Raw genomic sequence first — 11,467 nt, forward strand, 5'->3', positions numbered from 1 at the left:
TCTGATCTGAGTCATGAATTAGGAAGGGGGGTAGCCTGGTGACGTAGCCAGGTGACGTGACGCGTCTGACGCTGAACGGAACGAAATCAAACAAAATGGACCTGATGATGGAGGAAAAGGCAGAGAAAAGTTTAAAGATTAAAAAAAATCTAACCCTATGTTTATGTCTGCATTGCATTGCACTTTGGGATACTTCACCTGTTTGCAAATCCGACTCGTAGAATAAATGTATGTCCCCCCCCAGATCAGTCTCCTCCTGCATTATACTTGGGTGACAATTTCTCACGGCCTCCTCTTTTTTCCTTCTTCCAGATCTGTTCTGTGTGCGGGACCTGTGCATGGTAGCAGCCTCCTCCACCCTGCCTCACCTGTGAATGAATGTGAGTGAGAGAGAGAGAGAGCTCTGTGGTTTAACATGCGTTCTCCCTGAACCCAGTTGAAGCAGGGATAGAGAAAGAAACGACAGCCGAGACTCCCAGATCTACTGCTAAAGACTGTCACACACACACCCCTACACACAGCAGGCCTACACAAGGCTACACCCCCACCTTTTGAACTCTGCACCTTCTCATTCAACCTCATCAGCTACATCCATCAGCTTTTTGCTTTAACCATGTACGGCAGCGCCCGCTCTGTGGGTAGAGGGGATGCCAACCACAGTGGAGGGAGAGACGGAGGGGGAGGGGGGGGAGGGAATAACCAGAGCTCTGGGCGTTCCCCCCGCCTCCCCCGCTCCCCCCGCATGGGTCACCGGCGCACCAACAGCACAGGGGGGAGCGGGGGCGGCCCCGGGGGGTCCGGGGGCAAAACCCTCTCCATGGAGAACATCCAGTCCCTCAACGCGGCCTACGCCACCTCCGGACCCATGTACCTGAGCGACAATGAGGTCGCCCTGGCAACGGAACACGTGCCCAAGAGCGGAGGGGTGATGACGACCATGGGCAGGCAGAGGGTGACGTACGGGTCGAGGGGGAGCGTCGGCGGCGGGGGTGTGGCCGCCAGCACGCCCAACATAGCCACCTCCGCCCCAGGGAACGCCATGTCGATGATGTCAGGAGATGCCCTGGCGTTCGGGGACCACCACATGGCGTCCACGGTGCCCCACTCCCTGAGACAGGCCCGGGACAACACCATACTGGACCTGCAGGCCCAGCTGAAAGAGGTTTGTAATGTCGGTTAAAGATAGTCTGTCATGTCATAAACGTCTTTGAGTGTCTAGAAAATCGCTATATAAATCTAATGTAGGCCTATTATTATTATTATTATGATTATGATTATGATTATTATTATTATGATGATTATTATGTCAGTTAGTCAGTCTGTAGTGTAAGAATGAGCGAGCATGCTATGTTGTTATGTGTTGTCCTATTGGTCAGTATATTCATGTCCGACTTCTGTATTACTGTGTGAGTAGTGAGTACAGTGTAACAGCAAGTCCAAACCATCCCTGTTCCAGCGTACACCTACAATAATAATAACAAAGTCATTCGAAAGATGATTGGAAATTGAATACAGTTACCCTGCTTTGAACAGAATATTCAGTTTCCACGTTGAGTCTTCTGCTGTGCTGACTAAAGCTTGATAGCAGCACGGTGTGTGTGTGTGTGTGTGTGTGTTTGACTCTGAGCGTCCTGTGTTATAGGTGTGTGTGTGTGTGTGTGTGTGTGTTTGACTCTGAGTCTCCTGTGTTATAGGTGTGTGTGTGTGTTATAGGTGTGTGTGTGTGTGTGTGTGTGTGTGTGTGTTTGACTCTGAGCGTCCTGTGTTATAGGTGTGTGTGTGTGGGTTATAGGCCTAGGTGTGTGTGTGTGTTATAGGTGTGTGTGTGTGTGTGACTCTGAGCGTCCTGTGTTATAGGTGTGTGTGTGTGTGTGTTATAGGTGTGTGTGTGTGTGTGTGTGTGTGTGTGTTTGACTCTGAGCGTCCTGTGTTATAGGTGTGTGTGTGTGTGTTATAGGTGTGTGTGTGTGTGTTATAGGTGTGTGTGTGTGTGTGTGTGTGTGTGTGTTTGACTCTGAGCCTCCTGTGTTTCCAGGTCCTGCGGGAGAACGAGCTGCTGCGTCGGGAGGTGGAGGTGAAGGAGAGCAAGCTGAGCTCCTCCATGAACTCTATCAAGACCTTCTGGAGCCCTGAGCTGAAGAAGGAGAGAGCCCTGCGCAAGGACGAGGTCTCCAAGATCACCGTGTGGAAGGAGCAGTACCGCGTGGTGCAGGACGAGACACAGGTAAGGAGTGTGTGTGTGTGTGTGTGTGTGTGTGTGAGCAGTACTCAAGTTGTAAAAGGAAACCAGGGGGGATGGTGGATTTGATCATATGGGGACAGTTTTAGGCGCCGACGACAGGCGGCGTACAGGGATGAGGTAGAGCAACTGAGCAAGCTGTGCAAGGTTAACAACCTGCTGCTGAACAAGTCAAAGACCCAGGAAATCATCGTAGACTTCAGGAGGAAAAAGTCCGAGATCCAGCCCCTGCTCATCGACGGAGAGAGCGTGGAGAGAGTCTCAACCCTCCGATTCCTGGGGATGCACATGCGGGATGACCTGACCTGGAAGGACAACACAAAAGCCACCATCAAGAAGGCACAACAGCGGCTATACATCCTGAGAGTCCTCAGGAAGGAACACAGCAAGCAGGAGATACTGGTGACCTTCTACCGCGGCGCAGTGGAGAGCATCCTCACCTACGGCATCTGCAACTGGTTCTCCAGCTGCACAACCGCGGAGAGAAATGCGCTACAGAGAGTCGTGAGAACAGCACAGAAGATCACCGGCGCCCCCCTCCCCTCTCTGGAAGAGCTGTACAACACACGCTGTCTCAGGAAGGCCTCCAAGATCTCCAGGGACCCGACCCACCCTGGGTACGAACACTTTACCCGGCTGCCCTCGAAAAGGCGGTTCAGGACCTTGGCCGCAAGGACAAACAGACTGAAGAACAGCTTCTACCACAAGGCCGTCCAGGCCCTGAACACAGCAAAGACCTAAGTTCTGGGCCCTGGACAGTCTGGACGGATTGATGGCAGCTGCTGGACTGAAAAAATCAGGTGTAGTGCTGAGGCACAAATATGTACATTTCAAGCCTGCAAACTGCGACACTTTAAATAAATGTGCAATAACACTATTGTGCAATATGACAACCCTAGTCGTCTATCTGTACAGTATAGTATAGTGGATAGTGTACATAGCCTTTATTTATGTAAACCAGCTCCTTCCCTTCTTGTGATCTTTTTTTAAAAGTGTTTTTTTTTCTTTCCTAACACCAGGGGAGCCACCCCTCCTACATTTCGTTGTTTGGTACCTGTACTGTAGCAATGACAATAAAGACCATTCATTCATTCATTCATTCATTCATTTTAGCATCCCCACAGCGTCAGTGACTTCAGTGACTTGGTAAAAATGTCATTGCATGTGTGCGTGCCCCCTCCCTCGCCCACAGTATTTTACTCAATATGCGCAAAACTAAATGTTGAAATAGCAGTAATACCACGTTCATTGATAAAATGACATAAGGGATGGAAAGGGGGGATGGCAGTTTTAGAAGGGGGATGATTTTGACTGTTTTTATTTCAGGGGGGGGAAGCCATCCCCCCTCGTCCCCCCTCAACTCTAGTGCTGGGTGTGAGAGAGAATTGCCTATGTGTGAGAGACCACAGTTTGTGTCTATGATTCCAATGGAATAATTGGTTGCCGCACAATTGAATGAAATAGATTTCTCCTTATTTGACCTGCAATCTTTTCCTGGATGTGTCCTTTGGAAGCCATCCCTTGTTCAACCAGGCCGATCAGGCAATTCTATGGAATTCAATGTTACAGTCATCTCTGTTCAACCCATTTCTATATCAGTTGTCTAGAGGAGAGTCCATCCATCCTCTCAATGAGGAAGTCTGTTCAGTTTTTGAAAATAGACATGGGTCATTGAAAGTGCTTGAATTCCCCTCTCTCTCTCTCTCTCTCTCTCTCTCTCTCTCTCTCTCTCTCTCTCTCTCTCTCTCTCTCTCTCTCTCTCTCTCTCTCTCTCTCTCTGTCTCTCTCTCTCTGTCTCTGTCTCTCTCTCTCTCTCTCTCTCTCTCTGTCTCTCTCTCTCTCTCTCTCTCTCTGTCTCTGTCTCTCTCACAATATATTGTTTTGCTGTGCTGTGGTAGAGAAGGCAAGAGACCATCTAGTGTTCACACATTCAAGCCTTTCTTTTTAATTGTTGTCTGTGAGCGGATAGTTCCTATTATATACATTCTCATCTAGATCTGTCTCAAACTATGCCGTGTTGGGTCCTTGAATTTGAGGGAATTGAGTCTTGAAAGTCCTTGAAAGGTGCTTGAATGTGATGTTTCAGAAGGTGTGGGAACCCTGTCTGTTGCTTTCCATCTCTTGTCTCCATCCGTGCCCTCCCAGGTGTCTCCCTGCTGTCTGTCTGTCTGTCTGGCTGTCTGTCTGTAGGTTAAAAGGAGCTTTAGAAACATCCAGCTAATCCTCTTATGTGCAGCTATATGCTCATGCTTAATAGATCAAAGAGGGTGTTAGGTTAATGGCTGCATAACGTAAGTACACAACGTCTGTGTGTGCTATAGAAACGTCTATGTGTGCTATAGAAACGGCCGGATGTGGTGAAGAGGTTTAAAAAAAGGAAACCAGGAAGAGGAGATGCAGATTCCTGAGAGCTGGGTTGTGGTGGTACCAGCAGAGCTGGGTTGTGGTGGTACCAGCAGAGCTGGGTTGTGGTGGAACCCTCCCCAGGCCTGAACCCTCCCCAGGCCTGAACCCTCCCCAGGCCTGAACCCTCCCCAGGCAGACATCCCAGAGTTCCTCTGGGGAGGGGCGTTAGGACAGCTAGGAGAGAGGAGACAGAGAGTCTGACAGGGATCACAATATGGCCTGTGTGTGTGTGTGTGTGTGTGTGTGTGTGTGTGTGTGTGTGTGTGTGTGTGTGTTAAAGAGAGCGAGAGAGTGTGTGCGCATTGTACACGTATGCCTTAGCAGTCGCTAGTCTTTCATCCCTGCCTCTGTCTCTGAGAAGGAGGTGCCAGATTCAGTCCTACACCAGATGAACAAACCCTCAGCCTCTCTCCTCCGTCTAGCTTTCACACTTTCTCTCTCTCCTCCCCCCACTGCTCATTCTGTCTCACCGCTCATCTCTCTCTTTCTCTCGATCTCTTTCTCTCTCTCTCACTCGCTCCCTCTCTGTCTTTCTCTCCCTCGTTCACCTTTCTCTCTCTCTCTCTCTCTCTCTCTCTCTCTCTCTCTCTCTCATCCTCTCACCCTGGTCCTCAGAGTGAAAGTGAGGAGACGCTGGCTCGGCGTTTAGTCTAATGCTCATCTCAGCAGCCTGTGTGTGTGTGTTTCAGAGAGAGAGAGAGAGAGAGAGAGAGAGAGAGAGAGAGAGAGAGAGAGAGAGAGAGAGAGAGAGAGAGAGAGAGAGAGAGAGAGAGAGAGAGAGAGAGAGAGAGAGAGAGAGAGAGAGAGAGAGAGAGAGAGAGAGAGAGAGAGAGAGAGAGAGAGAGAGAGAGAGAGAGAGAGAGAGAGAGAGAGAGAGAGAGAGAGAGAGAGAGAGAGAGAGAGAGAGAGAGAATCCTCCCATCCCCTCCCCTCTCCCAGTACTGGTTCAGGGAGATCACACTGCTGATTAAACACCAGCATTACCGGGTGATAAATAGAGGGCCTATCGTTTCCGGACATTGAAAAACAATCCATATTTTCCCTGTGGCGTTGTTGGCGCTAAGAAGATGAATGCTGCTTCTGTATGAACGCCGGCATGTCAGAGGACATGTTAATGAGAGGACTGGAGTGGATGGCTGGATCTGTGTAATCTGGTGTCTGTTCCTGCCCATTATAGTCTGCTGAGTCACACACACACACACACACACACACACACACACACACACACACATTCACACACGCTGGGTACTAATTCTAAGTAATGCCCAACTAGCGTAAATGGAATCAGTGATTGCTCTAATTTAAAGATCCCTGTTTACAAATCACCAGACCCTCCCCCTTTACACACACACACACACACACACACACACACACACACACACACACACACACACACACACAGAGACATCTGGGTAATTAGCCAGTCCGTGTAACCATGCTCCCCCTCGTGTTGCCAGGGCCTGGTTATGTGTGTGCTTGTGGCCTCTGTGCGTTGTGTGTGTTTACATGGTGTGTATTTGTCTTGTGTTGTTGGTTTTGGTGCGTGTGTGACACTGTGTGTACACTTGCATACTGTGTAGTACTGAACCATATTTACGGTGCTCTACTGCTGCATGTGGTGTTGACGTACGTCCCTGTATTATGAGGCTGGTGTGTGTGTGTGTGTGTGTGTGTGTGTGTGTGTGGTGTTGACGTCCGTCCCTGTGTGTGTGTGTGTGTGTGTGTGTGTGTTTGTGTGTGTGAGGCTGGTGTGTGTGTGTGTGTTTGTGTGTGTGAGGCTGGTGTGTGTGTGGTGTTGACGTACGTCCCTGTATGAGGCTGGTGTGTGTCTGTGTGTGTGTGTGTGTGTGGTGTTGACGTACATCCCTGTATGAGGCTGGTGTGTGTGTGTGTGTGTGGTGTTGACGTACGTCCCTGTATGAGGCTGCTGTGTGTGTGTGGCTCCAGCCTGCTCCTAATCCTCATATAAGACAGTGATCCCTCTCTCTCCCCCGGTGATAAGTGAGAGCTATTACTCTCCTAGCGCGTCTCGCTGCAAAATGGCTGTCATCTTCCTACTGTCATCTTCCTACTGTCATCTTCCTACTGTCATCTTCCTACTGTCATCTTCCTACTGTCATCTTCCTACTGTCATATCCCTACTGTCATATCCCTACTGTCATATTCCTACTGTCATATCCCTACTGTCATATTCCTACTGTCATATTCCTACTGTCATATTCCTACTGTCATATTCCTACTGTCATCTTCCTACTGTCATATTCCTACTGTCATCTTCCTACTGTCATCTTCCTACTGTCATCTTCCTACTGTCATATCCCTACTGTCATATCCCTTCTGTCATATCCCTACTGTCATATTCCATTCCCCGCTAAAGCAGGACAGATACTCCGCTCATTAGCCTCGCTCGTTACTCGCTAAGCGTCCCTCTCTACTCCGCTGAAACCCGCCATTTGTCATGTTGTTAAAGATGCTTAATTGGCTCAAATTCAACTGAATCGTAAGCCAGCAAACATCAAATGAGAGAGAGAGAGAGGAATAAAGTGAGAGTGTAAATGTATCTTTAGTTCCGTTATTAGCTCTATCGTGTTTGACACATAGCCGTAGCGTTTGAACAGTTTGTGCGTGTGCGTGTGCGTGTGCGTGTGCGTGTGTGTGTGTGTGTGTGTGTGCGTGTGTCTGCCTGCGCGTGCGTGGAATGTGTGTTGTGTGCGCATGTGCGGTGACTTGTCTTTCGCAGCAGAGAGTCTTAGTCAGTGAGAAGGGGGGATGTAGAGGGGCGAAGAGGGGGAGACACAGGGAACGGGAGAGAACGAGTGAGAAAGAGAAGGAGGAATAATGTCCATGTAAATGAGCCGTGCCAGGGAGGTGGAGAGGGAGAGACAGAGGACCAGGGGAAGAGAGAGAGAGAGAGAGAGACGGAGACAGACACTGACTTCTCTTTGTCCTGTTGTCTGAGACGCCTTCCAGCTGGTCTAACACAGCGTAGCTTTGTCTGTCTGTCACACAGACGCTCTGTCCAATGGCTGCCGGCGACCGAACAATAAGACCTTTACACCCGGGCCGGCCGCGCCTCGGCTCCTTCTCATGTCCCCGAATGTAAACGTTGGAACTTCCCTCCTCAGAACGTTAGCCACAATGCTAACACTTACGGAATACCCCTTTTAAGATCACCAACAAGTGTCACGACAGAAACACGTCGACTTTCTGAGGCCAAGCTCCGGACCTGGGGTGATAGGGCCTTTTCAGCCGCAGCCCCGTCCCTCTGGAACGCCCTCCCCAACCACATCAGACAGGCCAACACCCTCCCAACATTTAAACAGGCCCTCAAAACCCACCTCTTCAAGCTCGCCTTCACCAGTTAACCCTCTCCCCCTCCCCTTCCCATGTGTCCCCAGCACTACCTCAATTAGGCCCCTATACTTTATTTTATTTATTTTGTTTCTTTTTATTATTACTACTCAATCTTTTCAGTTTGTAAAGCGTCTTTGAGTGTCTAGAAAAGCGCTATATAAGTCTAATGTATTATCATTATTATTATTATTATTATTAAAACACTTGTCTCCTCCTCTTCTCTCCTCTCCTCCCCTCCCCTCCTCTCCTCTCCTCTCCTTCCCTCCTCTCCCCATCTCTCCCCTCCTCTCCTCTCCTCTCCCCTCCTCCTCCCCTCCCCTCCTCTCCTCTCCTCTCCTCTCCTCTCCTCTCCTCCCCTCTCCTCCCCTCTCCCCATCTCTCCTCTCCTCCCCTCTCCCCCCCCAGCACCTCCAGATGACGGTCCAGGCGCTGCAGGACGAGTTGAGGATCCAGCGCGACCTGAACCAGCTGCTGCAGCAGGACCCGTCCTGCCAGGGGGGGCGGGAGCTGGCGCTGACCTCCGAGCCCTCCGAGGAGAACTACCGCCGGCTGCAGGGGGAACACGAGCGGCAGGCCAAGGAGCTCTTCCTCCTGAGGAAGACGCTGGAGGAGATGGAGCTGAGGATCGACACCCAGAAGCAGACCCTGGGGGCGCGGGACGAGTCCATCAAGAAGCTGCTGGAGATGCTGCAGAGCAAAGGTGGGTCACAGGTCACAGGTCACCACCAGGTCACCAGGTCACAGGTCACCAACAGGGTGACAGGGTGTCAAATATAATAATAATACATTAGACTTATATAGCGCTTTTCTAGACACTCAAAGACGCTTTACAAACTGAAAAGATCGAGTAGTAATAATAAAAAGAAACAAAAGGTAAATAGAAGAAAGTATAGGGGCCTAATGAAGGTAGTGCTGGGGACACATGGGAAGGGGAAGGGGAGAGAGGGTTATCAAAATCAACCAAGTCTCACCGAGGAGCACTTCTGGGTTCCACATAACGCGTACACAACCTGGATTCCCACTCGGGCCACATAGATAAAGAGAGTCTGTGACTCTGGATGAATTAATATACTATGATAAGATATGATAAGATATGAGAGAAGGTTGATCCCGGTGATGGTTCTGTCCAGGCCCGTCTGCTAAGGCCTCGGAGGAGGACCAGGAGAGGACCAGGAGACTGGCCGACGCAGAGATGCACAGACACCACCTAGAGAGCCTCCTGGACCAGAGGGACAGAGAGACGGCCGCTCTGCGAGAGGTGAGTAGGAGGAGGAGAGGCGCAGGTTAGAGGGAGGGGACAGCCAGGCGTCTGGGTCAGCGCCGGGGTCGCAGGGTGTGACGGGGGTGCAGGGTGTGATGTGTTCTCCATTGCCTCTCAATAATCAACACAGAACTGCCACAACTCAATAACATCTACTACACCCGCTGTATAAAGAAGCTCCAAACATCATTAAAGACACCAGCCACCCTGCCTACGCACTATTCACACTCCTCCCATCCCGAAAACGCTCTAGAAGTATCAACTCACACACCACCCGCCTCAGAAACAGTTTCTTCCCACAGGCAGTTAGGTTGCTGAACCATGCGCACTGCACTTGGCACTTTACACCCTGCACTAAGCACCTTGTACTGTATTGTTGTTTTGTTGTATTGTGGACTATGTTTGTTGTGTGTGATACTACAGAGAGAGAGACGAGGCTGAAGAATGTCATTGTATGAATACTTATGATACATATTAATACTTATGATAGATATTAATACTTATGATACATATTAATACTTATGATACATATGAATACTTATGACAATAAACTTGAACTTGAACTCCCACAGGAGCTGCATCGCCGATATGAGGGAACCCCTGAATCCACCAAAACCAAGGCTCTACAGACAGTCATCGACATGAAGGTGTGTGTGTGTGTGTGTGTGTGTGTGTGTGTGTGTGTGTGTGCGCGCGCGTGTGTGTGTGTGCGCGTGTGTGTGTCTGTGTGTGCGTCTGTGTGTGCGTGTGTGTGTGCGTGTGTGAACATGTGTGTGTGTGTATGCGTGTGTTCTAACCCGTCTCTGCTCTCTGCCAGGATGCTAAGATCAACTCGTTGGAGCGCGGCCTGAGGGACACGGAGGAGGAGGTCCTGATGCTGAAGTCCAACGGGCTGCTGAGCTGCGAGGAGCGGCAGGAGGAGATGAAGCAGATGGAGGTGTACCGCAGCCACACCAAGTTCATGAAGAACAAGGTCAGAGGTCAACCTGGTCAGAGGTCTCTCCTGGGTGGTGGACAGTTCTGTTTACAGGGCTCCCACGGGTCCTTGAAATCCTTGAAAGTTTGTGAATTTGAGAAAAAGAAATCAAGGCCTTAAACGTTTTTGAAAATAAACATTGAAAGTGCTTGAATTCCCCTCTCTCTTTTAATGTTTTACGTAATTATAGTAGATAAGTCTCTGTATTGCTTAACTTTACACATATTTCACAATCTATTGTTTTGCTGTGCTGTGGTAGAGAAGGCAAGAGACCATCTAGTGTTCACACATTCAAGCCTCTCTTTTTAATTGTTGTCTGTGAGCGGATAGTTCCTATTATATCAATTCTCATCTAGATCTGTCTCAAACTATGCCGTGTTGGGTCCTTGAATTTGAGGGAATTGAGTCTTGAAAGTCCTTGAAAGGTGCTTGAATGTGCTGTTTCAGAAGGTGTGGGAACCCTGTGTTTAGGTCAGGGTCAGGGTGAGTTCAAAGACCTCCAAAGCGTTTATCTCTGCTAACGGTCTGTTCTACTGTTCTATCTCCCTTCTCGCCGTCTCTCAGATGGACCAGGTGAAACAGGACCTGTCCAGGAAGGACACAGAGATGCTGGGTCTGCAGACCAAGCTGGAGACGCTCACCAACCAGTTCTCTGACAGCAAGCAGCACATCGAGGTCCTCAAAGAATCGCTCACTGCCAAAGAGCAACGCGCTGCCATCTTGCAGACAGAGGTGGGCACACGCAGACACACACACAGACACACAGAACCCACATACACACACACACACAACAAGCAAATGCATTAGCGAGAGATTTAACCAAAACAAGCAGAAGAGCTCATATAACTCCTATTTTAGAGACTCTACACTGGCATCCTGTTAAGTTCAGAATAGATTTCAAGATCCTTCTGCTTGTTTATAAAGCTCTCACTGGCACAGCACCAGAATATCTGAAATACCTTTTACTAGCATATCAGCCCAATAGAGCTCTCAGGTCTTCTGACGCTGGTTTTCTCTGTGTACCACAAAAGGAGAGATTTGGTGAGGCTGCATTCTCATTTTATGCTCCCAGATTGTGGAATGCACTGCCAGTTTACATTAGGGATGCAACCTCAGCACACATTATGTTCAAGTCAAGACTAAAAACCCATCTTTTTAATATTGCCTTTAAATGACTAAATAATTAAATTATGATTATATAATGATTAAAGCACTTTGAGCTGCAACGTTT

At 49.3% G+C, this 11,467-nt stretch overlaps 1 protein-coding gene across 1 annotated transcript in view; it reads left to right on the forward strand.

Annotated features, from left to right (window-relative positions):
• Positions 1-613: 613 nt before the first annotated feature.
• LOC308170330 (ELKS/Rab6-interacting/CAST family member 1-like) overlaps positions 614-11,467 on the forward strand; it is a gene marked incomplete at both ends in the record, with an annotated part of 25,633 nt that continues 14,779 nt past the window's right edge. Inside the window, 7 exons of the mRNA XM_080545101.1 lie at positions 614-1,162; positions 2,036-2,224; positions 8,405-8,699; positions 9,130-9,257; positions 9,833-9,907; positions 10,078-10,233; positions 10,801-10,968. Of these exons, the coding sequence (XP_080401227.1) occupies positions 614-1,162; positions 2,036-2,224; positions 8,405-8,699; positions 9,130-9,257; positions 9,833-9,907; positions 10,078-10,233; positions 10,801-10,968 (1,560 nt within the window). The remainder of the gene's footprint in view (positions 1,163-2,035; positions 2,225-8,404; positions 8,700-9,129; positions 9,258-9,832; positions 9,908-10,077; positions 10,234-10,800; positions 10,969-11,467) is intronic.

This window comes from Nansenia antarctica (assembly GCF_963989245.1).
Source record: "Nansenia antarctica genome assembly, chromosome: 14".
Classification (NCBI taxonomy): domain Eukaryota; kingdom Metazoa; phylum Chordata; class Actinopteri; order Argentiniformes; family Microstomatidae; genus Nansenia; species Nansenia antarctica.